A 27494-nucleotide genomic window follows, 5' to 3' on the forward strand; every position below is an offset into this window, starting at 1 on the left:
AATATAGTGAGATACGCATTCCAGTGCCACATCATTCACCATGATCTATCTAAAATGTACGAGTGGCAATGAGAATGTAGTCATTTATGTGTGGTCCCCCGACCCTGCTTTGCCTTCAATTTCACTACTATCTGTCAACCAACCAATTAATCTGCTAACTTATTAGTGGTGCTATTGCCTGTCTACCACCCCCACACCACCAAAAATGGAGTTCTGTGAGCTATTTTAAAATAACCTAGTGAATAGGAGCAACCATGGATTAAGAGTGAGAAGAGGAAAGCAGCGGAGGGTGGAGACAAGGAATAGAGGGGAAAAAAGAGGCAACTTCTGGAAGCAAATACTAAAGAAAACCTAATAAATAAAAAGTTTGGGGTTTAACTTTTTAATAAATTAAGGGACAGAATACATGACTCTTTAAAGTTTTAGGCAATAAATCTTGGAAACGGGTAGTTCGATTATGATAGTACCTCTTTGAGGGCAATGAAAGGATGTAATAACAGAATCAGGCCGTCAAAACACTAAACTATCCTGACTTACCAGAAATACCAGCAAAATCTTTCACTATGACCTGTTACTGGACAAATTAGGAGGAAAATAACATTCAATGCTAGGCATCACATGGAAAATAATTTCAGTTGGTTTGCATTAAAAGCTTTCTAGATGGTGACTAATAAAAGAAGCCCATATATTCTGTCTATAGTTTAATGTATATGAGTACTACGGCAAAGATGAAAACTCTGGAGATAGTCTATTTGCAAATATTTCAAGGGAAAAACAAAATTGTAAGATTTTCCTTTGACGAAAATATAGTCATAATTCTTTTAAATGTATTCATTTATTTTTTAAAATTGAGAAAAATGTATTTACATTTATAGCATGATATTTTGAAGTATATATACACTGTAGTTAAATCCAGCTAATTAACATATACATTACCTCACAGTTATCATTTTTTTGTGGTGACACACTATTTAAACATATCTTTCCACTGTGAGCTTACCTATAAGTTCTCTTCAAACTTTCATAAGAATACATTGCATGTCATTTTTTAAGGTGCTTTCACATACCTTATCTTGTGATATTTTCATCATAGCACTTTAAGAGTTATTTTCACCATTTCTCAGAAAATTAAGTTCAAGAACACATAGCTAAATTAGCCATGCATGTAACACCAGCAAATGGGATTCAAAATTAGATTTTTTTGACCCCACGAATGTGCCCTTTCTATAATACTGCAATACAGCTAGAGGCTTGATAAATGATTTTGAAAAATAACTGATTTTTTTTTTTTTAGATTGGAATTGATTTTGGGGCCAGCCTAAAGTTGTCTGGCACTAAGACTTTTGAATGAAATAAATGATCAGTTAAGATAATGCCATAAGGATTTTTAAAAACTACGTATTATCTATGGCTCTGAAGATAATTTCAAAGAGCATTTAAGAAGAGTTTTCAACAACAAAAGTTATTATTCAAATCCAGGGACATTTTAAAGGTAACTGATCTAAAGTTAATAATAGCTAGTGTAACAGTTTGCACAGAACATACACTCAGCAAATATTAGTAAAAATTTTTAAAGTACTTCCATATATAAGCACTGGTAAGGTTTTCTAACAACCAGCCTCATCAGAAAATTACACATATACATTAGAAATGTAAATTCAGGCAGATTCTCTTAAAATAGCTTTGTCAAAGTTATTAAAAGCCTTGCCATGTCTATACATTTTGGTCTATTTATTCCAATTTAAGAATTTAACCCAAAAAACTAATCTAAAATGTGAGTCAAGATTTTCTTTTGCTTTCTCAAAAATGTTTACTGATTTCCTTTAGAAATGTCAGTAATTTCGAATGCTGGGAAGATGGCCGCCTAAAAACAGCTCAGGACTTCAGCTCCCAGTGAAGGTGCAGAGGGTGAGTGGACGCCGCATTTCCAGACGAACTCTTATTGCCCACAGACCAGGAGATACCCAGGCAGAGGGGTCGCCAGCGTCGCAGTCCCAGCCGGTGCGGCTGTTTTGGCCCCCGTGGGGCTGATTCCGCCCGCGCGGCTGCTGTGACCACGCCCTGTTGCTGCGGTTCTCCGTACAAAAGCCACTGGTCTGGGAGCCCTCTTAGCTGGCGAGCAGAGCCCTGAGACGGCAGAGTTGCCCAGTCATCTGAAATAGCCAGTCAGGCCAGGAGATTCCTAGGTAAAAAATCCGCCAGGAGTCGGCGACACAGTTCGAGCCAACTCCGTGAGTCGCAGCACGGGAGATCCCGGCGCCTTTTCAGCAGGCGACCCGAACGCGGGGTCATTCAACTTAAAAGAAAAGACTCTGAGTCAGGGAGCCAGGTGATCAGGATCGGTTGGTCCCACCCCTCCACCCCCAACAACAAGGAAAACAAAAACAGTAATTGGAAACCCTCTGGGTTGAGCCCTCCAAACCAAGCACAGCTGAACCAGGACGGTCCAGCTCCATGGGGGAGGGGCTTCTGCCATTACTGAGACTCTCCACCACTACGGAGGCAGGCTGCCATTACCGAGGCAACCCGCCGTTGCCAAGGCAACCTGCCACAACAGAGAGAGTCCACCATAACAGAGGCGGGGCCACCTTTGCCAAGACAGTTCTAACTACGCCCATATAAAAAGGACTACAGGGAAGAGCTCAGGGCAGCTGGGCGGAGCCCACAGCAGCTCAGCAAAGCCCCTGCGGGCAGCCAGAGGCTAGGCCTGCTACTAGCTGGGCGGGTCAGACCTGAAGAAAAATCAAAAAAGGCAGTAGTGCAACGGAAACTCATAAAGCTCCAACTCCCTGGGACAGAGACAGCCAACAGGTGGATAAACCCACAAAAATGGGAAGAAACCAGCGCAAAAAGGATGAAAACTCCCGAAACCAGAACACCTCTCCTCCTAAAAGGGATCACAACTCCTCACCAGCAAGGGAACCAGACCGGATGGAGAAGGAGGGTGATGAAATGACAGAATCAGACTTCAGAAGGTGGGTAGTAAGAAACTACAATGAGCTAAAAGAACATGTTCTAACCCAACGCAAAGAAAATAGGAACCTTGAAAAAAGATTGGACGAACTGCTGACGAGAATGGACAGCATAGAGAGGAGTATAAGTGAATTGATGGAGCTGAAAAACGCAACACGAGAACTTCGTGAAGCATGCACAAGCTTCAACAGCCGAATTGACCAAGCAGAAGAAAGGATATCAGAGGTCGAAGATCAACTCAATGAAATAAAAAGAGAAGGCAAGAACAGAGAAAAAAGCACAAAAAGGAATGAACAAAATCTTCAAGAAATGTGGGACTATGTGAAAAGACCTAATCTACGTCTGATAGGTGTACCTGAATGTGATGAAGAGAATGAATCCAAGCTGGAAAATACTCTTCAGGATATTATCCAGGAAAACTTCCCCAACCTAGCAAGGCAGACCAATATTCAAATCCAGGAAATACAGAGAACACCACAAAGATATTCCTCCAGAAGAGCAACCCCAAGGCACATAATCGTCAGATTCACCAGGGTTGAAATGAAAGAGAAAATGCTAAGGGCAGCCAGAGAGAAAGGTCGGGTTACCCACAAAGGGAAGCCCATTAGACTCACAGCAGATCTCTCAGCAGAAACCCTACAAGCCAGAAGAGATTGGGGGCCAATATTCAACATCCTTAAAGAAAAGAACTTTCAACCCAGAATCTCTTATCCAGCCAAACTAAGCTTCCTAAGTGAAGGAAAAATAAAATCCTTTGTGAACAAGCAAGCACTCAGAGATTTCATCACCACCAAACCTGCTCTACAAGAACTCCTGAAAGAGGCTCTACACATATAAAGGAATAACCAGTACCAGCCACTCCAAAAACACACCAAATGGTAAAAAAGCATCAACACAATCAAGAATCTGCATCAACTAACCAACAAAACAGCCAGGTAGCATCAAAATGACAGTATCAAATTCACACATAACAATACTATCCCTAAATGTCAATGGACTAAATGCCCCAATCAAAAGACACAGACTGGCAAATTGGATAAAAAGCCAAAACCCATCAGTGTGCTGTATCCAGGAAACCCATCTTACATGCAAGGATACACAAAGGCTCAAAATAAAGGGATGGAGGAAGATCTACCAAGCAAATGGAGAGCAAAAAAAGGCAGAGTTGCAATTCTCATCTCTGATAAAATAGACTTTAAAGCAACAAAGATCAAAAGAGACAAAGAAGGATATTACATAATGGTAAAAGGATCACTGCAACAAGAAGAGCTAACGATCCTAAATATATATGCACCCAATACAGGAGCACCCAGATACATAAGGCAAGTTCTTAATGACTTACAAAGAGACTTAGACTCCCACACAATAATAGTGGGAGACTTTAACACCCCATTGTCAATATTAGACAGATCATCCAGACAGAAAATCAACAAGGATATCCAGGATCTGAATACAGACCTGGAACAAGCAAACCTAATAGACATTTACAGAACTCTCCACCCCAAATCCACAGAATATACATTCTTCTCAGCACCACATCACACCTACTCTAAAATTGACCACATAATTGGCAATAAATCACTCCTCAGCAAATGCAAAAGAACAGAAATCATAACAAACAGTCTCTCAGACCACAGTGCAATCGAGTTAGAACTCAGAATGCAGAAACTAACTCAGAACCGCACAGCTTCATGGAAACTGAACAACTTGCTCTTGAATGTTGACTGGATAAACAATGAAATGAAGGCAGAAATAAAGATGTTCTTCGAAACCAATGAGAACGAAGACACAACATACCAGAATCTCTGGGACACATTTAAAGCAGTCTCTAGAGGAAAATATATAGCAATGAGTGCCCACATGAGAAGAAAGGAGAGATCTAAAATTGACACCCTATCATCAAAATTGAAAGAGCTAGAGGAGCAAGATCAAAAAAGCTCAAAACCTAGCAGAAGACAGGAAATAACTAAGATCAGAGCAGAACTGAAGGAAATAGAGACACAAAAAACTCTTCAAAAAATCAATAAATCCAGGAGCTGGTTCTTTGAAAAGATCAACAAAATAGACCACTAGCCAGATTAATAAAAAAGAAAAGAGAGAATAACCAAATTGATGCAATAAAAAACGATAAAGGTGATATCATCACAGATTCCACAGAAATCCAAACCATCATCAGAGATTATTACAAACAACTCTATGCACATAAACTAGTAAACCTGGAAGAAATGGATAAATTCCTGGACACCTGCATCCTCCCAAGCCTAAACCTGGAAGAAGCCGAAACCCTGAATAGACCAATAACATGGTCTGAAGTCGAGGCAGCAATAAAGAGCCTACCACCCAAAAAAAGCCCAGGTCCAGATGGGTTCACAGCTGAATTCTACCAGACATACAAAGAGGAGCTGATACCATTCCTTCTGAAACTATTCCAGACAATCCAAAAAGAGGGAATTCTTCCCAAATCATTTTCTGAGACAAACATCATCCTGATACCAAAACCCGGCAGAGACTCAACAAGAAAAGAAAATTTCAGGCCAATATCCATGATGAAAATAGATGCAAAAATCTTCAATAAAATACTGGCAAACCGATTGCAACAGCATATCAAAAAGCTCATCCACCATGATCAAGTAGGATTCATCCCGGGGATGCAAGGCTGGTTCAACATACGCAAGTCCATAAACGTAATTCACCACATAAACAGAACCAAAGACAAAAACCACATGATTATCTCAATTGATGCAGAGAAGGCTTTTGACAAAATTCAACAACCCTTTATGCTAAAAACCCTCAATAAACTAGGTATTGACGGAACGTATCTCAAAACAATAAAAGCTATTTACGACAAACCAACAGCCAATATCATACTGAATGGGCAAAAACTGGAAGCATTCCCTTTGAAATCTGGCACTAGACAAGGATGCCCTCTCTCACCACTCCTATTCAATATAGTACTGGAAGTTCTAGTCAGAGCAATCAGGCAAGAAAAAGAAATAAAGGGTATCCAAATTGGAAAGGAGGAAATCAAATTGTCTCTATTTGCAGATGACATGATTGTATATCTGGAAGACCCCATCATCTCAGCCCAAAATCTCCTGAAACTGATAAACAACTTCAGCAAAGTCTCAGGATACAAAATCAACGTGCAAAAATCACAAGCATTCCTATACACCAGTAATAGACTTCAAGAGAGCCAAATCAAGAACGAACTGCCATTCACAATTGCTACAAAGAGAATAAAGTACCTAGGAATACAACTAACAAGGAACGTAAAGGACCTCTTCAAGGAGAACTACAAGCCATTGCTCAACGAAATAAGAGAGGATACAAACAGATGGAGAAACATTCCATGTTCATGGTTAGGAAGAATCAACATCGTGAAAATGGCCATACTGCCCAAAGTAATTTACAGATTCAATGCTATTCCCATCAAGCTACCAATGACCTTCTTCACAGAACTGGAAAAAAACACCTTAAACTTCATATGGAACCAAAAGAGAGCCCACATAGCCAAGTCAATTCTAAGCAAAAAGAACAAAGCAGGAGGCATCACACTACCGGACTTCAAACTATACTACAAGGCTACAGTAATCAAAACAGCATGGTACTGGTACCAAAACAGAGATATAGACCAATGGAACAGAACAGAGGTCTCAGAGGAAATACAACATACCCACAACCATCTGATCTTCGACAAACCTGACAAAAACAAGCAATGGGGAAAGGACTCCCTGTTTAATAAATGGTGTTGGGAAAACTGGTTAGCCATGTGCAGAAAGCAGAAACAGGACCCCTTCCTGACACCTTACACCAAAATTAACGCCGGATGGATTAAAGACTTAAACATCAGACCTAATACCATAAAAACCTTAGAAGAAAATCTAGGCAAAACCATTCAGGACATAGGTGTAGGCAAGGACTTCATGACCAAAACGCCAAAAGCAATGGCAACAAAAGCCAAAATAGACAAATGGGACCTAATCAAACTCCACAGCTTCTGCACGGCAAAAGAAACAGTCAGTAGAGTGAATCGGCAACCAACAGAATGGGAAAAAATTTTTGCAGCCTACCCATCTGACAAGGGGCTGATATCCAGAATTTACAAAGAACTAAAGCAGATCTACAAGAAAAAAACAAACAAGCCTATTCAAAAATGGGCGAAGGATATGAACAGATACTTTACAAAAGAAGACATACAGGAGGCCAACAAACATATGAAAAAATGCTCATCATCACTGGTCATCAGAGAAATGCAAATCAAAACCACATTGAGATACCATCTCACACCAATTAGAATGGCGATCATTAAAAAATCGGGAAACAACAGATGCTGGAGAGGATGTGGAGAAATAGGAACACTTTTACACTGTTGGTGGGAATGTAAATTAATTCAACCATTGTGGAAGACAGTGTGGTGATTCCTCAAGGACCTAAAAATAGAAATCCCATTTGACCCAGCAATCCCATTACTGGGTATATATCCAAAGGATTATAAATCATTCTACTACAAGGACACGTGCACACGAATGTTCATTGCAGCACTGTTTACAATAGCAAAGACCTGGAACCAACCCAAATGCCCAACGACGATAGACTGGATAGGGAAAATGTGGTACATATACACCATGGAATATTACGCAGCCATCAAAAACGATGAGTTCACGTCCTTTGTAGGGACATGGATGAACCTGGAAACCATCATTCTCAGCAAACTGACACAAGAGCAGAAAATCAAACACCGTATATTCTCGCTCATAGGCGGGTGTTGAACAATGAGAACACATGGACACAGGGAGGGGAGCACTACACACTGGGGTCCGTTGGGGGGAAATGGGGGAGGGGCGGGGGGTGGGGAGGTGGGAAGAGATAGCATGGGGAGAAATGACAGATACAGGTGAGGGGACGGAAGGCAGCAAACCACACTGCCAAGTGTGTACCTATGCAACAATCTTGCATGTTCATCACATGTACCCCAAAACCTAAAATGCAATAAAAAAAAATGTTTACTATAATATTATTTATGCATAAACTTAAAAAAAACTGATAAAAGGATAGGGCCCGCATTAAATAAGTTGTATTTAATGAAATAATATTCAGATATTAAGACTTTAAATAATTTTATTCATATAGTGAATAATTCTAATGCAGAGCTTCACAAAAAAAGCAGGAGCAAAACAAAGGTTATACGTGTACATACTAAAATGTAAAAAGTAGCCATCTCTGGATTGTGAAATTAATGACAATTTTCTTATCTTTAAAAAATTTTTTCTATTGGATATCCTATTTTTATACAGACATCTGAGTTATTTTATAATCAATCACTCAACAGTCAAAATTGATTATTTTTACCATGTGTCAGGCATAGTTCTTTTTTATACATACTATGTAATTTACTTTTCATAAAAATCATTGATACAGAATAATTTATCTTGTCATTATGTGTGGAAACAGGCACAGATGTTTAATAACTAGCCAAATATTACCTTCCAAATAAATATTTGAGCTGGGTTTTGAACCAAATGGACTGATTGCAGAACTCATGTTCTTCATGGCATTGCTATACTGTTCATATTACACAGGCTGCTTAGCAATATGTCAGAATATATTAATGTCATGGTGAAAGTGATCTCATGCAACTGTGGCCATGTCTATAAAATGCTGCAACCCTTTTTGGTGAGATGGCCTGATAGTGTATTAAGTATACTTATCTTACCTCACATATAACTAGTTTTCATGAATGTGTTACTTTCCCTTTTGAGAATACAAAAGCTGTTTTACATAGAGGGATATTTTATCTATTTTGTAATCATCTATTTACAACCACTTATGGTATATTAGGCACTGGATTAAAAGCTGGAAATAACTAGAAAGTTATAGAATTTGTTGCCATAAATTGAACACTACCTTGGAGGGGGCATGCAATTTTAATTGAAATGGATTCTCGACCATGGCAATGGAGGCACTACTTTAAGAGCAGAGATTCAGATTGTTTCCTTGCTAGAATATGCTTCATAGACACTACTGACTGTATAGATCAAAGAGAGCACAAGTAATGTTATTGATTTCAGAAATTCATGCTAAATTCACTGGCTAATATTATGTCCACCAAACCACAGCTGCTAAAATTGCAAAGGCATGAGTCAGTCATGACAAAATAATTTAGAGTATTACCATGATAAGCTCAGCTAGGAAGACATCAACATAATTTTACTATGGATGCAAACTATTGGTGCATAGTTTTGGTATTATCGATTCCATCTACATGTCCTCTGAAATGTTAGAGTCTAATCTAGGTATTTTTTCTGGTTATCATTGCTGATTTTTAAAATGATCTATTTAAGAATTTTTGCAAGAAAAACCCTTTTTTCTTAATAAAGAAAAAGTCAGGAGGAATTTAGAGGTTAATAACATTGGTCTGCTTTACATTCTAAACTGGTTTTTCCTCTCCAGATTGTATTAGAGTCTTATTTTAAATGCAAGTGACAACATTCATGTCCTGTAGCTTGAGACCTTTACCACATATAATTGCACAGCATGATACAAATTAATGTCTTCTAAGTAGGAGCTCAAAGGCATACAAAGATATACTACATGCCAAGAACTGTCATTTAATTTCCTTTGTTCATATATTTATATTTACTAATCCACGGATAAATAGAAGCATAACACATATACATAGAAAAAGATGCAGTATGGTTCTCTTGAACTATGGGTTGACCCATTACAAGCACATGACAATGTGTCTTCATAGGTGTGTGTGTAATAAAAGAGATTAATTTGCCACCCAATGGTTGCTAAGAAATTCATTTGTTGAGCATATTTTATACGAATAAAAAAATGTCTAAGAATTATGTGAGAGAAGTAACCTAACATTTAATGGCACCATAATAGCATGAACAACTTAGAAAGTCAATATCTTGATTTCTCTAATATAAAAGTATTGCTCATGCTCAAGCATTTTATAAAATAAAACATGAATCAAAGTCATTACAGAACAACCAATGAGTGAAATTGTATTGTTTGCTATCTCTTATTTTCAGTGTTGATTTTGCTGGAAAATAATATCTTAAGACCAAAACTCTGGGAGCTGTTGAGATTTTGGCCACTAGGACAGCTAAACCATGGGGAAGCAAACATCTGTAGACCACGTATGAGGTCCCTCATGAGACTTAGCAACAGGTGTGTTTGATTGTGACAGTGTGTCTGATCTGTCCCTAGCACACTGGAACCAGTACACAGTGTTATTTGTACATCTGCTGAGTAACACTGAATGTGAGGATAATTAAAGCTCTCAGAAATTATTTTACTTAAGAATATTTTCAAACTTAATGATTCCAATCTGTACCTGCATGACTGATTTTTCCTTGTGCTACATTCTGTATTGTTCGTGCCTTGATTGATCTATCATTATCTGTCACTTGATCAACTAAAATATTACATTCTTTAATTAGGTTTTACGTTTAAATGAGGACTTGTTTTAGTCTCTTGGAGGTTTATTCATTGCTCAGGTACTTTTTCAATAACTCTTCTTCTGTTTAAAAATCAATAAAAATGATTAATTTGCCATACATTTATGCTAGGTCAATATATTTATTATGGAAACATATAGCTAACTTGATTTGAATTAAATTGGCCTTTGCTAAAGATCAATATTGTTTTTTTTATTCCTACCATATCACCTTGAAAAACAAATGCTATTGGTTAAATAAAGAAGACAATGATGCATATTTATAAGACAATAGGTATCAACTGGAGAAAACTCTTTGCAGTTGGCAATATTGGGAAAGAGGGACACAGACAGGTTTACATCATCTGGATACCAAAGAGCATGAACTATATGGCTCAAAAATTTGTTGTAAAAGGGAATGAAAGCATACTGAAGGACAGGACTCTGAGGAGTGTTCATAGAATGCTGAAGAAGGGTGATGAGTGAGGATAGTCTATCAGGCACAGTAAGTTAGAAGTGCACCAACCACTTCTCCAGGCTTGAACAACCAAGTCTAAGAGTCAGATAAGGTAAGACCAGGTCTCAGGGCTGGAGAGGTGGTGATACTGCTGAAAAACTGTCTCTTTTAGAGCTGGAACTTTTAGAGCTGGAAGGGGCTTCAGAGCCTCTCTCGTTAAAAAAGAAAAAATAATGACATAATTGGTAACTTTTCTGACTGCTGTGGAGGCAACAATTTACTAACAATCCTACAGACCTACTTCACCTGTAACTACAATTTTTCTGAAGACATAGAATAAAAATCAATTGTTTTAATCCATATGGAAAAAACAAAAAAAGAAAGAAAACTGCCAATGTGGTTTGACTAGCAAACCATTGGAGTTGTGGCTTAAACATAATGGATTACCTCTTCCATTACCACTAATCTAATTACTTTCCTCTATTTGTCTTCATTCCAGCAGGCGTCTTTACCAGCCAAGCCATATTGCAAAAAAGATCAGATGTGGGTAGGTAAAGCAAACAAATGGAAACATCAAATGCAAAGGCTTTCATTTCTAAGAATTACTACTCTCTCATTCCAAGTGACTCCAAAGAAAAGCAATCTCAGCCAGGTGCAGCCTGTAAACCCAGCACTTTGGGAGGCCAAGGCAGGTAGATCACCTGAGGTCAGGAGTTCCAGACCAGGCTGGCCAACATGGCAAAACCCCTTCTCCACTAAAAATACCAAAAAAAAATTAGCTGGGCATGGTGGCAGATGCCTGTTATCCCAACTACTTGGGAGGCTGAAGCAGGAGAATTGCTTGAACCAGTGAGGCAGAGGTTGCAGTGAGCTGAGATCATGCCACTGCACTCCAGCCTGGGTGATGGAGCAAGAGTCTCCCCCCCACCCCCCACCCCCCAAAAAAGACAAGAAAAGCAATCCCTACTTTTCTGAGAGAGCAAGCACAGAGATGTTCAAATTAGGGTGACTGTACCACACTTCTTAATTATGTACCTGCATAATTACTAATAGCACCCTCTTTTACTCACAAAAGTTCTCTGATTTGGGCAAAAAATTATATTGCTATCCTAAATACACTGTGACAGAAATGTCAATTTACATAAAACACTGAAACAAATTTGACAAAATAATGGATCAATCCGTTTCACCTATGTAATTCTACAAGGTCATAACTTACCAAGACTCAATAAGAAACAAGGATTTAAGCTTCTCTTATTTTTTTTGTTTATATTTGTTGTCTTTCAAAATGTTTCTTTTTGGCAAATAACTTTTTCTTAAAAAAAAACTAAGGCATAGAGTAATTTAGAAAACAAAAAATATCTTTTCCTTATACTTTACTGTAAATCTTATTCAGTGTTACTCCATTTTAAAAAATATTTTTGCTTTTTCTCAGGACAGCAAACATTTTTGAGATGAAAGAAAATCCATAGATCATTTACTTCAATGCCTTAGTTTTACTATTAAGAACACTGAAATTCAGAGAAATGAAACGACTCGCGCAAAGCTGCTGGTCTAGTTAGTGGTCAACTAACCAGACTAGTAGTCTAATGAGACAAGTTGCTTCTGGAACCCCTAAATACTTGTTTCCCTCTGCATTCCATTCTGTCTCCTGGATTATATTCTTTATATATATTGTATTGGGTTGGTGCAAAAGTAATTGCTGCTTTTAATTTAAAAGTAATGACAAAACCAGCAACTGCTTTTACACCAATCTAATAGAAGCCTCCTCCCAGAAAGAACCTTATCAAAATCTAGCTTTGCCCTAAGCATCACATTTTCCCTCTGGAAAAGGGCAGATAATAAAGTGAAGGGCCAAAAATAAAAATGATAATTTACCAACCTCTCTCAGGAGGCAAAGCACAGAGGTCCCTTCAAATGAGCATTTTAAAATTTCTTAGGCTATTGATATTTCATTGCTTTTTGAAGATTATACAAAGAGTTCTCCCATCTCTCAGTTTTTTCATTGTTTTCAGTGTGACCAATTGGTATTTTTATTAATTTTTTACATAACTTTTATTTTAGGTTTGGGGTACTTGAGCGGGTTTGTTATATAGGTAAGCTGCGTGTCACGGGGGTTTGGCATACAGATAATTTTATCATCCAGGTAATAAGCATAGTACCCAATAGATTTTTTTTCTGATCCTCTTCCCTAATATCAAAGAAGAGCAATAACTCTGTGAATGTTAACCCATGAGACATTATTGGGAATTGCAAACTGATGTAAGAAAAACATAATCAACACATTTCTTAATATTCAATTTAACACAATATTTTATTGGCTCTCAAAACAAGTGATAGGATGAGTTTTGCTGAAAAATTTGAAGTTTTTGTTTCTTTTGTTTTGTTTTTGTTTTTCTGAGACAAGGTCTCACTCTGTCACCCAGACTGGAATGCAGTGGTGTGATCACAGCTCACTGCAACCTTGATCTCCCTGGCTCAAGTGATCTTCCCACCTCAGCCTCCTTAGAAGTTGGGACAACAGGCATAAGCCACAGAGACAGAATGAGGACTTAACCCAGGAGAGTATGGCCTCAAACTCTGTGCTCTTAGTCATTAGGTTACCAGCAAAACTGGCTTTTGGATGGCATCGTGTCCACAATGAATGTCTACCATTCACTTTTATTCCCTGTTCATGTTTGGGAAGCAAAACGTTTAAAATGAACATAGCTGGAGTGGGGCACACCAATAGCTTGGATGGAAATATATATACACATACAAAAGGCAAACAAACGCACAGAGTCATAAAACAGTAAACTGGAAAACTTCAGGGCCAAAGACCCAGATCTACTTCAAAATGTCTCAAGTGCTTCATATATAAGAATTGACCATAGAATTAATAACCAAATAATCAAAACCAGATCAATTTAAGAGAATATAGTTTACAACAGCTACAGAAGTAATAAAATGTTGGGAAAGATGTTCCTTCCCTAAAGTAATTCAAACCTATAGAGGATACTTAAGTCATCCAAACAACTAACAACCGCAGGATAGTTTAGCTCTAGATATTGCCAGATAAGTATCTGGACTTAATATTCTTTACATTGTTTTATATTTATTTTATTTGACCTCTACATTTATATATTCATATTTATTAATGTTCATTATTTCATTATATTAATATTATTCCATTCTACTAGACCATGTGTAGGTCAGATAAATTACTTCCTAGAATATATCAGCTTATAGCATTCCAGAAATCACCCCTACAGAGTTCTCTTTTGCATAATAACAATAGCTCAGAAATAGTCTCACCTCTGACCTTTCATCTTTTCTTGGTAATCTGCCTGGCCTCCTTCAACACCATGTTAGGATATTCTGAGGTGTTAGGCCACATGAGCCTGAGACCCCCCGAAGGCACGGAGCCCCAGCTCGTCAGATTCCTGGCTAAGTCGTTCCAATGTCCTTAGTAGCCTCATTTGTTTATGGCTCAATAAACTCATACCACTCAGAGAAAGGACTCAGATGTGAGTAACATATGCTTCCCCTAGTAATGCACAGGATTAAGAAGCAAAGTTGAAGACAAAACTCTTTCCCTACTTCACATTCTCCTGAGTTCATTACTGCTATGAAAAATCAATCAGATTTGAGTTGTTCCTCATCTCTGCTCCTCTGGTCTCCATCAGAGAGGGCAGCCAAAGTGTGACAGGCACTATCTGGGATGGGGACAGGAAAGGAGAGAGAGCCCTGTGATTCTCTTCTGGGGAGTAGGTTGCTGCTAGAGTGGACAGCAACACTGACAGCTCATCATCGTTCATTCTCAGCCTAAACACCAGTGGCAAGAGCCCTATCAGGTGGCATTGGGAGAAGGAGATTAAGGAAGGCACAGCGAAGCTTTGGGGGTGACTAAACATATACACTGTCGTATGACTGAACATTTGTACATCCATCTCTTCTAGTAAAGCTAGAGGAGATGGCAGAGGCTATGTCTCAGGTACCACTCTAGTCCCAGAACCTTGCAAGGGGCTTGGCATGGGATTGATACTCATAGAATATTTGCTGGAAGCAGGAATCAATGGATAGGACCCCAGCCCTTCTGGATCCTACGGGCTGCTTCTGGCTCCTCAGACACACTCAGCCACATACACTTGATTTCAAGGACAAAGTTGCTGTCTATTTTTAATAAAGCAGCAGCTTGAGTGAATCCCATTTCTATTTCCTTACTTTGATACTGTCTTCTGTTTGCATGAGCAAGAGTATGGACTAATTCCAGTCTTCAGTTCATTTTAGTCATAGCTGAAATCTAATCAGGGCTGTATATTCTGTCTCTGTCTCTGTCTCTTTGTCTGCCTCCTTTCTTCTCCCTACTCCTTCTTTCTCTGCCTCCCCCTCCTTTTTACTCACCCTTCCTCCACTTTTTTCTCTGCCTCCTCCATTTTTGTGTGTACGCACGCTCGCTCGCTCTCTCTCTCTCTCTCTCTCTCTCTCTCTCTCTCTCTCTCTCTCCCCCCTCCCCCTCCATGATATACGAATTCCAGAACACCGATATATACGCTGAACTGAATAGGTCGTTTTTCAAAATCGTGTCAAGTTCAGATTGTAATGGTTAGTGTGCAAGAAGGAAACCTGTCCTTGTAACTTTAGGATTTTTAAAAATTGTGCCCTAAGAATTAAACCCTATACAAACAGGACTTAATTTTACTTTCCCACTTCTTCCTTGATAAATAATAAATTGTGTATGTGGTTGTGGGGGGTAAGCAAATGTTCTTTGTTGAAAGCTAACAGTTTCAGGCGTCTTTTAAAGCTTATATTTATAAACACATTGCTATCAGGCTTACTCCAAATAGACCAATAATTTGCCTGCATGAGATAAAAATTAAAATAAAACCACCTTCTTCAAAAACCAGTTTATTGTAGAAACACCTAACTTTGGTTTTGTGTAAAGTATATAAAAGATGTAACTGGACATTCATGTGATTGTTGGTAGAATTTTTTGCTTGTTCCTGTCTTCCAGAGAGAATGTAATTCAGAAATAAGGACTTGGAATTGGGCATTTAAAAAAATATCTAAAAATTCTATGTGCTGCGGAGGTTTGAATTCTAAGTTTGAATAAGATGAACTACCATGCATTTCACTTATTCTAGGAAAGTCTCCCAATCAATAATTCTTACTGTTAACCACCTTCAGGGTCACAGAATATAATGTTTTAACCTGTTTTTAGTGCAGACACAAGGTAATGGCATCCCCTGATACTAATTCTCTGCTATCACTAATTTAATTTAGATTGTCTGGTAACATATTTTTTAAAAAGACCAAGAAACTACTATTTTAAGTATGAAGAAAAGCTGCAGTCATTATTCAGCCATATAAGGAAGTTAAATGCTACAGCACCGATGCAGGCAATGACAGAAAACTAGGAATAAAGAAGTTTCTTTTTAAAATCTAGGAACGAGGGGAAATAAACACTGTGAGAGAAAACAAACCAAAACCAACAATAACTAGGTAGGTCAGCTACACAGAGGGACCACAACATTTAGCATTCCCTTGCCTCTCAAACTCAGCTATTCATGGTCTTCTAGGTTAATGGAGAGCAGGGCACTGAGTGCCATGTGGTTAATACATGTTCCAGAATCCCAGAAAAGATAAATTACTGCTCTAGTTTCTCATCTTCTGAGCAGCATGAGCATGTGTTGAGGTTAGTGCCACTGTACCACAGCTTGAAACATCCTCCTCCTTGTGGATGGAAGCCATTCAAAGAAGAAACAGCTCTTAATAAGACACTACAGGCATTATAGTCAAGTAGTTACAGGCATTACAGTCAAGCAGTCCTACTGAATTCTAGATCTACCCTTTATTAGCTATGTAACCCAGAGAAAGTTAAATCTCTAAGCTTCAATTTCTTCATCTTTAATGGGTATAACAGTAGCTACTTGATAATGGTTGTAAAGATTAAATCATATGAACACTTTAAGAAGAATAGCATGAATCTTGTTTTTTAATAAATCTCAGTGCCATCATCATCACCGCCACCACCAACAATAATCATCACTACCTCTACCATCTCCAACACCCTCACCACTACCACCATCAGCATCACCATCACTACCACCTCCAACATATTCAAAATCACCACCACTCCAACCACAACCATCACCACCATCATTACCACTATATCCACAACCACCATCACCAACAGCACCATCACCACTATCATCCTCATTTTACAGGTGAGAAAGCTGACTCGGAACCTAAGTAGCTTGCTGAAAGACACAAAGCTGGTAGGGGACAGAGACAGAGCTCAAGTTTCCAAGTTTAGGGATCCTCCTAAGCCCATCTTTAGCTCAGGAAGTCTATCATGGAAAAATGGTGTGGCCTTGGTTGCAAGGGTCACCACAAAGCTTCAGAATACCTAGGACCCCAGATATCTCACATGTACGCATAGAAAAGCAAAAATAAGATAAAAAAACTGTATCTGGAAAATACCTTAGGCTATTTTATTAATATGTGAATTGCTGAGTATACTGCAACTCCCCAGTTGCCCTGTTATCATGAGCACCAGCCTGAAAGGTGAGAGACCCAGGTTCTGCTTTTCACTCTTGCCTTCATCTCTTCAACTATCACCAAAGAACACAATGCCTATTCCCGTATTTGACCCTGTGGAGACACTGTAGGAAGGAAAGAAATTGTCATCTACAGCACCAATTCCTCAGGAGAAAGGCAGGAAATGAAAAACAACCGTTTATTTAGCCTGGTTCTATAGTGAAACAGCTGTATAGGCCTGTGGGAAAAAAAGGGCACTGGCTTGGCTCAACCTTTGGCAAATAGATGAATATTATGTAGGCAGCATGTCAAGCCAGAAGAGGAAGCAGTGGAGAGTTCCTACAATTCTTCCCATATTGTTCACTGCTGCTTTCCCTCCCAGGACCTTCTGGACTTCCCATCAGAAATCCAGGGCAGGAACTGCAAGGCACTGTGGGAAGACAAAAGCTTGAGTCCCACCAGCCCACTCAGCACCTTCCACTGGGACCCTCAGCGGGCTCACCCAAGGCAGTTATGAAGACGTCACTCATCCACAGTACATTCAGCTGTCTTCTCATCCTTTCCCACCACCTGGCCCAGAGCCATTTTACTCTACTGATGCAAGGCTAAACTTCTGAGTTTCATGGCATTCACATTGTAATAAGGGACTAAACAATGTTCCACCCCAAAGAATCAGTCTCCAATGGTCAGATTTCAGCCATGAAGAGAAGATGATGAAGATATTTTATAGGGAAACCTCTACAGTTTCAATGGTATTACAATGTTGCCTATAGGCAATTTTCCACATCTCAGCTTTGTTTTCTGACAGAGAAGCAAAATAACAACAAACAACACCCTCAAGGTTGCTCTCTTCAAAATTATGCTTAAATCTCCTTCCCTGGGTTAATGGTATCCTAGGTAAAGTAAAGCAAAGAAAACCTCTTATTTCACAACCAACTAAAATCCACTCCGATTTTACAAGACGGTGGCAGAGTAGTAACTCTGAGAAATGATGTGACAGTGAATGATTGTCAATGGCTAAAGACTGCTCAAAAGTTGCTCAATGGCTATAGGATTAAAGTAAAGTAGACCCATTCCTAGAGACCCAAGGACTCGTTCACAAAGAGCAAAATAAAGTACAACATTTTACTACAAATCTATTACATTTTCTTTAGGATCTTCAAGAGGCAAAGTAGTATGGAGGAACAAGCACATAAGCTTTTAAGTCAAATAGAAAAGGGTTCAAATACTAGATCCATAATTTATTAGCACTTTGAAGAAGTTACTTAATCTCTCTGAGTTTCAGTTTTGTTCATCTGCAATGTCACTTACTCCATTGGGTCATTATAATTACATGTATAAAAAGCATTTGAGAAAGTATTTGGAAAATAGTACATTGTCTAATATTAGTCTTCTAATTTTTGTTTCTACACATTCCACCAACAAAAAGAGTTCTAAAAACAATAATCCTTTAAAGGATGTACTCAGATTCATTTACATACCCTCATAATGATTTAAAATCCCATTATACAAAATGTACTTTCACTGAGCCTTTCATTAATTTTGATAATGGTCCTGTCTATTGAAACTGCCCTGACTCTTAGATTTACCAAGGTGTAACTCCATCTTACCATGCACATCCCATTTTTCTTTTAAATTATGCTTTTGTCCTCCAAAAGCAATGAAAACATTTTGTCTAAAATTAAGGCTTCCTATAGGTTACACAATGTCTTTACAATGGTATTTCTACTTATCAGAATATGCACCATCTCATGATTTCCCATTTTAGAGTATAAGGAGCATATTTGTCCTATTTCTTCATAATTCTTAGCCCAATGCTGGCCACAAGTCCATAGCTTATTAAGTATGTGCTGATTAACTGATACATAAATTCTCCTTTACCCCTAACCCAGTAAAGCAATCAGCCTTCCTAGTAATGGCCTTGAATGATGACTAAGAAGACAGCCCATAAGCACTTCAATGTGGCTGAACTAAGAAATCTCAATTGCTAAGACAAAATTCCTTTACATAATGATATTACAACCTCAAGCTTTAATTAGTACTTGAAAAATAAGATTATAATAGCAACTATGGCAATCTGGTTGACATGGTAAACAACCTTTCTGCACATAATCAATTTAGGCTCCTAATAGTACTAAATTCAGACTCATAAATGTTTTTGGCTCTTATCCTATCTTATTTTTATAACAGCTATGGATTCAGAAAGCATGCATTTATAAAAACATCTTGCAGTTATAATTTAGGTTTGCAGATGATACTATATGTGATTTGGCTCTAAAAAGAGATAAATATTCTGGTCTGAAAAGATAATCCACTAAACCAGAAATCCATTCAAATGCTAAAGTTATTTCATACAAATTCCTTACATTAGCCCATTACCTAGGAAAATTCTATGTCAATATAAAATATCATACATCCATCATTTCAATGGTCTCAAGGTATCAGATAAAATTCTACTGCTATTAAGTAAAGCTTGTATATGTTGGATTTAAAGTAGTATGTGCTGACAGCCATTCTTGTCTTGTGTTTTTTTTCTAATATTTTTCATAATTTCTGATTTTTCCACACAATTTTCTTCTATTTTGATCAATTCAAGTTTTCTTAACATCTTTGTTTTACCTTGTTTACATCTGGCTGTCTTACTGTATTTTGTATAACTAAGTCTTTATCCTGTGGAATTCTATAGAACAGGAAAAGAACACAGATCCCATAAATAGCAAAAACAAGATATTTATTTTCCCTAGAATGTAAAATAATATTGTAGAATTGATATAATGCTAAAATTTTCTTTTCTAGACCTGTTTCCAAAAAGTGGAAAATGCGATATAAATATTGAGCATCAGACAGCTATTGTTTTTGAGATGTCTTACACATCTTATTTCCTAAAGTTAACAAAGTCACAATTCTACTTAAAAATGTAGTAGTTGTTAAAACAAAATTAACTTTGGGTAGACCCATGGTTTAATATATTATACTATGACTAAGAACCTCTGGTAAATTGATATGCTAAGGAGTATATTAGGTAAATATTCTAACTTACATACTGTTTTTCTCAACTCTGTATTTAAAATATATAATAGTAAATGCTCATCATCTTTTGAATTGTCTTTCAAAAATATTACTGCTGGGCTATAACTAAGTAATTAAATTTGATTTGTAGCTACATTAGTTCATTAGCCTTAACATTTTCCAAAACAGTTAAGCTGATGTTAGATCTTGGAATATCAAGTAATATTTTGTAATCATTATTACCATTAAACTAGAATCATTAAAGAACAATCATTAACAGCACTTCAAATTTGTGGGTATTACCTACAAAACCACAAATCAAATTAGCACATTCTTCATTTATTTTTTACTAGCTGTTAACATTAGACAGAATTCCCTGTTGTAAGTCAAGATTAGCTGTCATTGGTTTAGAATGTGTCATTGATTGAGTTTATAAAAAAGCATGTGCTAGCTGTTATTATCTATTTAATGGGATTTTGCTTCATAATTTTAAAATGTTTTGCTGAGAATATATTTTATTAGAAATTATAATCATTTATCACTTAGCAGTATTTTTTTCTCAAATACATTTTGATCTTAGAAAAGGTCAAGTTGAAATAATTCAATTCATTTATGTAAGAATATTAATAAATATGTATGTATATTTTTATATTATAAATTTAAATGACTACTTCTACACTAAAAATAAGATCAAAGACTAGGAATCTATCTTGTTTTTGGAACTGAACAATCAATAAAGCTATACTGCCTTTTATTCTCCATCCTTAATCAGATTGTACCTTATTTCTACCTTGTTTAGGTTTGTGCCCAACATTAAACTAACCATTTTTTTTCAACGTATTTAATAAAGCTTAGGGGTGCCAACAGCCTTATTTAGATACTGTAGGTTCTGAAGGAGGACAGACATCTTTCAAGATTAACTATGCAATTTGATAAGATATAAATTCATTCTTAAAGACAACTTGGGTTTAGTCTACGTAATCTGATTCCATTGCATGACGACAAACTCTTTCACTTGGATCTGACTTACGGAAACAAGACAACTGCCAAAGGAAAAATGATCCTTAAAAATTAATGTTTTCTAAACTGCTAACAAGGTAGCACAACTCCATTTGACCCAGCAATCCCATTAATGGGTATATATCCAAAGGAATATAAATCATTCTATTATAAAGACACATGCACTCGTATGTTCACTGCAGCACTATTCACAATAGCAAATATATGGAATCAACATATCTTTGATAATACATTTTTCTAGAAACCTTGTGTTTGAATCCTGGTGCTTGATTTAAGGTTAAATCCCAGTCACAAAAACAAATTTATGCAATCAATAGACCTATTTAGCATCTACAAAGCTTGTCAGTAATAAAACTCTATGAAGTCAAGATGAAATCTCTTCAAAAATTAAAATTCTAAAAAGAAAAATATAGGGCTGTAATTTCATTCCCCTTACAAATTAAATGCTTTGCCATTTCTAAAATTTCACGTATCTATTGAGCAAATGAAGTATAGTAAGAATTTTATAAAACAAAAAGCTTGTGATTGATTTAGAATACTCCTAAGAACATATATACAGAGATGGCATGGATTATTAACCAGTTTTCACCAACTCCACAAATGTTTACCAATTTTCACAAGAAATCTACATTTCTAAAGATGGAATTTGGCAATACTCCTTCCTTAGCAATAATAAAATCAATTTAATTGCATAGGATGAATGTTTTAAATGGAGCTTGGCAGAGTAAGTTATTCTATCAAATCAATGTCAATCCTTTTTAAAAATTCTTTTCCTTATTCTTCTGCATTGTACCACCCAAAAGAACATTATTTATTTATGGTTTGGTCAAAGTCCTGAACAGCAGAATAGATAGGGAAAGACTGCTTTTCAAATAAACCAGTAGAGTCCTTATTCTTAAGAAAAAGAAAGATAGTATTTTCAAAAGAAAATATTATCCTTAGTCAAATCCTTAGTCAAACAGAAACAAAGACTGAAGATGTTTTAAGGGCTACCCTTATAAGTTCATTTGACAACATGAAATACACCTTTAACAACATGCAATACACTTTTACATGAATTTACAAGTGCTACTCCAGAAGGGTTCAATAATTGAAATGATTAGAAAACATAATCATTAGGGAAAATACAATCAATACGGAAATAATTCCTAGCAAAGGAATAAAGTTCAAGTGTGTTAATCTGGGCACACAGGAACTTTCCAATCCAAGACCATTGGAAACTCTTTCTTGGATATGAAGGATATTAATTTGCTACTAGATAAGTATCTTTCAGTAAAATAAGTATCCCAACAAAACACATCTCGATAAGTGGCACATTATCATAATAAACATAAAATAGATATTAATCAAAACACTATGCCCCCTACACATATCAGAAGATAGATACTATAATCTCTGCTTTGATTTCATTGTGATGTTGTACTTGACACTATTTATCACTATACTGTAACAACAAAGGTTGTAAAGACACTGACAGGCTCTTTCAGGAAAATCTGTTCTCTTTGCCCATCCCTCCCTGTTTGTTTTCCCTCACTTTCAGTAGGAGAAATTTCCTATTTAAAGAGCATGTATTCATCATTTGACGTATCACACGCCATCAACATAAGAATTAACTAGTTTAGAACTATATTTATCTATTTATTTTGCTTTCCTGAAATTTCTAAATGCCTGATGCTTCAACCAATATAATCGTTCATTTTAATATCCTTTGTTATACTGCAGATATTACAGGTTCCTTCCCTCCCTTCCCTCCCTTCTTCCTTCCTTCCAGAAATTGTTCACAGAATCAAATTTTCTGCTTTGCTTTTGGTGAGCTGAGTGCAACATCCCTTACTAGGCAAAGAGGGAACAGCCCTCTAAATATCAACTCTCAGTGGAAGAATCACTGCACAACTGGATACTTCACATTACTACATGAGCACAGTGCCACCATAAAGTGCCAAGAGGAAGAATAAATTGTTTCTTGTTTTCTCTGACCCACTCCTCAGCAACTAGATACGTGGGCAGAATCTTATTTCTCTCCCCATCACTTTATCAGTGGGCAGAGGGTTTGTTTAATAAAGTAAAACCGGACTGGAACTACAAAAAGGCTGGATAGCCTTTCCCATGTTGGCATAACACTGAAGAAGCAGGATTGGTCATGAAGTCACAATTTAGCAATGGCATCTAAGCAGAAACATTAACTTATATTGTCGCAAAACACAATGTCACATAAAAGCCACAAAAATATTTTCAGCCAGCCGTGGCAGCCAGGAAATTCTTTTCAGAGGTGTTTCCTTTTTGGGTTTTCCCAATTTGGACTCAGAAATGAAGTTAGAGACCTATTGTGATATTTTAAATATTCCTTTTCCAAATATATAACATGTGATTCAAAATAGAATGCAAGTTTTTCAGCCTGTCTTAAGTAATCTGATAAATGGTGGCCCATCGCTCATTTTATCATGGTCACAACATACTTAAAATGCATATATGTATAAAAGTAAAAATAAAATATTGATGTAAATAGAATTAAGATCTCTATGTATAGAGCATATTGATAACTGGCACCCAAGCAAGGACTGATATTTTGAAAATGGTTTTGTATAAAAGCAATTCCATTCCTTGTATGCTATTTAGTTTAAAAAACAATGCACAGACCCACATTCATAAACACACTGAAACAAACACACATACACACACATAATATAGAACTTACACAATTTCATCATTCTGGAATTCGAGCTCTCCACAGGTGTCCTCAAAATCCTCACCTCCACCTCTGGCAGTTCCTTCGATGGTTTTATATGGAACAATAACATTTCCTCGAGCTCCAGATGTTCTCAATACTTTCACCTCCATGATGCCAATGCTCTCACTCACGTGAGTCACAGGTTCCTCAAAAGTAAAAATGCCTGCGTGGTCATCATCAAAAATAGTTACAGTGGCAGTGGAGGGAGAACCGAGGCAAGCAAGTGTAGAAACATGATTGGCTTCCAGTATGCCATCTTCTGAAGCTTCGGAAGACACTTTGACATTGCTGAGATGCACAAGGAAATTTTCATCCTCCTCAAAGATATCATCATCGATGATACCCACTCTAATTTCCTTCTGGGTCTCACCAGGCTTAAACACCACAGTTCCTTCAGTAAATTCATAATCAGACCCAGCATTTGCTGTGCCATCCTCTGTTCTGAAGTCAACAAACACAGTGTTGGTCAAATCACCACCTCTGCGGATAATAGTAAGGGCCACAGTACCACAGTTTTCCAGACACTGATATGTCCCTTGTTCAAAGAAGATCTTACTAACAGGGTCGTTTTCAGCCACTTCGGTGTTGACCTCATGCATGCTGACAGCCTTCCTTGCTTGGTCAGCTGCATGCCGTTTTAAAATGTTGCCAGCTCCTGTCATCAGGCGAGTAGCTTGAATGCGGTAAAATGCTCTACTTTTTTGCTGCTGACTTAGGACTTGGTAGTTAGCTAATTCTATTAATTGCTCTATTTCTTTCTCTGGATGTTTCTGCTTAAGTTCCTTCAGAATCCTAGCCATTTCTCGCCTAGCTTCTTCATCATCTTGGTCCCTCTCATCCACCTCCAGAACCAGAGCACCATCTAAGAAATTTTCAACATGAGAATTGACCACTTTCCCATCCATTTCAATTTCAGTCTTGGAAGATGGCCTGTCTCCTTCATGTTCAATAATCATGCCCCTTTGCTTGCCAGCTCGATACCTCTTGTAGACATACTTATAAAAGAGTAGTCTCCTATCTGCTACCCAAGCGAACACAACACAGATGGGAAAGAAGAAGAAAGTAAGCAAACCTTCCCAGACCTCCACAACACCAGGAGAGATGACAGACAAAATAATGTAAAGCCAGGTGTAGGCAAAGATGCTCCAGGCTGCCGTCACAAAGAACACACGCAAATGCTTAATCTTCCTTGTCTCTCCGTCAGGGACCACGTAAACACAGAGTGCAATAATGATGAACATATTGAACGCAGCACTTCCCACGATGGTGCTAGGACCGAGGTCTCCTGCAGTGAAGTTATGGCCGCACACTTCAATTACTGAAAGGAGAATCTCAGGAGCAGAAGATCCCAGGGCCATCAGGGTCAGGTTGGAAACTGTCTCGTTCCAGATCCTCACAGTTGTCTTGGTGGTCTCTCCATTGGGTTTCTTTATGGTTATTTCTTTTTCTTGAGATGTGATGACTTCTATAGAGGACATGAACCGATCAGCTATGATAGAGACTCCAAGAAACATGTAGACCATGGCCACAAAATACACAGTAGCTCTAGCAATTTTGTCCCCAAAAGAAGGGTCTTGGGGCTCCCAGATGGGCAAAATCACCCCTTTCTTACAGTAATATGAGCCAGTACATTCACCAGTTTCATTTCCTTCTCCTTCCATTTCTGTCTCCGCAATTACGCGGTCCACATGGGAAAATAAGAGAGCCAGGATAACTAACAGATGTAATCCCATTGAAAAGGTGGGTGAAAGACTTAATCGCAGCATGTTGTAGATGACACTTCCAACTGTCACAACCTACTGGTAAAAATAAGATGGGGAGAGGGTGGAAAGAAAGTCATGTCATTAGAGCTGCATCCAAAGCATTTTACTAATTACTTATTTTTATGACTCTTACCAAAATTGGTTTATATTTCACCATCAAAAATCTATAGTGAGTAATTGTTTTAAGACTCCATCAGTGACTAAGCAATCCTTTGTAAAGTTTACAACTCAATCTTCCCCTGAATTTACTACATGTAGTATCTATTCACTGAGCAGGATACACAATTGAGTTACTGGAAAGGAAAAGTTCAATTAATACAGCCTTGCCTTATTAAACACACTACGTATGCTAATAGCCAAAAAACACAGGACTTTTAAAGCATTAAATAATTTCCTCCTCTTTACGAAAGCATATTTTCTTCTAAATTTTTGTTAGTACATCATCTTCCAGAAACGGTTTCCTTGCCAAAAGCACCTTATTACCATCGATGCTTTGAAAATCAGACTGAAAAAAAATCCCACCAATGCAAGGACTGGTGATTTTCTTAAACACCAGAAAGCATCTTACACAGTATTTCAAGAAATCACGCCTTCTTGCTCCACACTTACATGGAAACAGAAAACTTCAAGCTTGCCTGAAATCAAACCTCAATGGCATTTCTTCTTGAAGGGGAAAAAATTGTGTTGTAATATTTCTACACATTAAGTACAGTTTTTAAAAGCATGTTTTGATGAGAGCACATTTCCTCTTTGCTTTCAGCCAGCCCGGGTCTCCTGATACATTAGCAGCTGCACATCTGGTTCTTGAAGCACAGCTCTTCACATCTGGGTACAGAGCCTGCTTTTCTGCAGGCTGGAAAGTGAGATAACCAGGCCAAGGCCTAGTTGTGGGCAAGAGTGTGGCAGGCTGTGGAATCAGTATCACCAACCTTAAAATGTTCCTTCTCAGTGTTGATGTCATATTTTCCATGGTCATTCTAAAATACATATTAGTTCTGTAGAGGGTTCAAGTGACCAAAAAATGTAGGACCAATAATTCCATTTAAATTAGCTCATGTGGCATGACAACAGTGACCACAAAATATACATATGATGAAAGGTTGTAGGCAATGAGGGCCATGGCAACAGAGTCAGTGAGTAGCACACAAAGCTTGGTAGGCATATCGGCAGACTCAGCCACCATGGCTCTAAGGTCGCCCACCAGCTCAAGCAAAACTCTGCTCAGACCCCACATCCCCTCTGCTTCCAGAACTTGGGATAGGGGTGAGGGGAAACGGAAGTAGAGGAAGGTCTGCTCCAACTCAGAGTAACTCTCTTCCAGGTCTTGCAGGAGGGACCAGTTAACGACATCAGATAAAGCAGCAATAGGAAGAATCCCTGAGTCAGAGCATACCCTTATGGCCTGGAAAAAGTTAAAAGAGGAGCTGGATTAGAGGCTTTCATAGCTTCAGGCTGGCTGAGAGCCACCCCGCGTTCGCCTACACTTTCTGGCTCATGTTTGCTGCTAAGGACTTATACTGAAAACTGCACCAGGGCCCAAGAGAACACCCCTGCCTAGCACATTCTGGCAGACCCTCA

At 37.8% G+C, this 27494-nt stretch overlaps 1 protein-coding gene across 24 annotated transcripts in view; it reads right to left on the minus strand.

Annotated features, from left to right (window-relative positions):
- SLC8A1 (solute carrier family 8 member A1) overlaps positions 1-27494 on the minus strand; it is a 517065-nt gene that overhangs the window by 309386 nt on the left and 180185 nt on the right. For 13 of the 24 annotated variants that reach the window (XM_074396354.1, XM_039479008.2, XM_074396379.1 and 10 more), the window contains exon 2: positions 24121-25952. In XM_074396354.1, coding sequence (XP_074252455.1) covers positions 24121-25919 — 1799 coding nt within the window. In that variant the 5' untranslated portion in view covers positions 25920-25952. The remainder of the gene's footprint in view (positions 1-24120; positions 25953-27494) is intronic. The other 11 variants (XM_074396340.1, XM_074396424.1, XM_074396414.1 and 8 more) reach the window with 1 other exon arrangement.

The sequence above is a fragment of the Saimiri boliviensis genome, chromosome 1 (assembly GCF_048565385.1).
Source record: "Saimiri boliviensis isolate mSaiBol1 chromosome 1, mSaiBol1.pri, whole genome shotgun sequence".
NCBI classification, from domain to species: Eukaryota; Metazoa; Chordata; class Mammalia; order Primates; family Cebidae; genus Saimiri; species Saimiri boliviensis.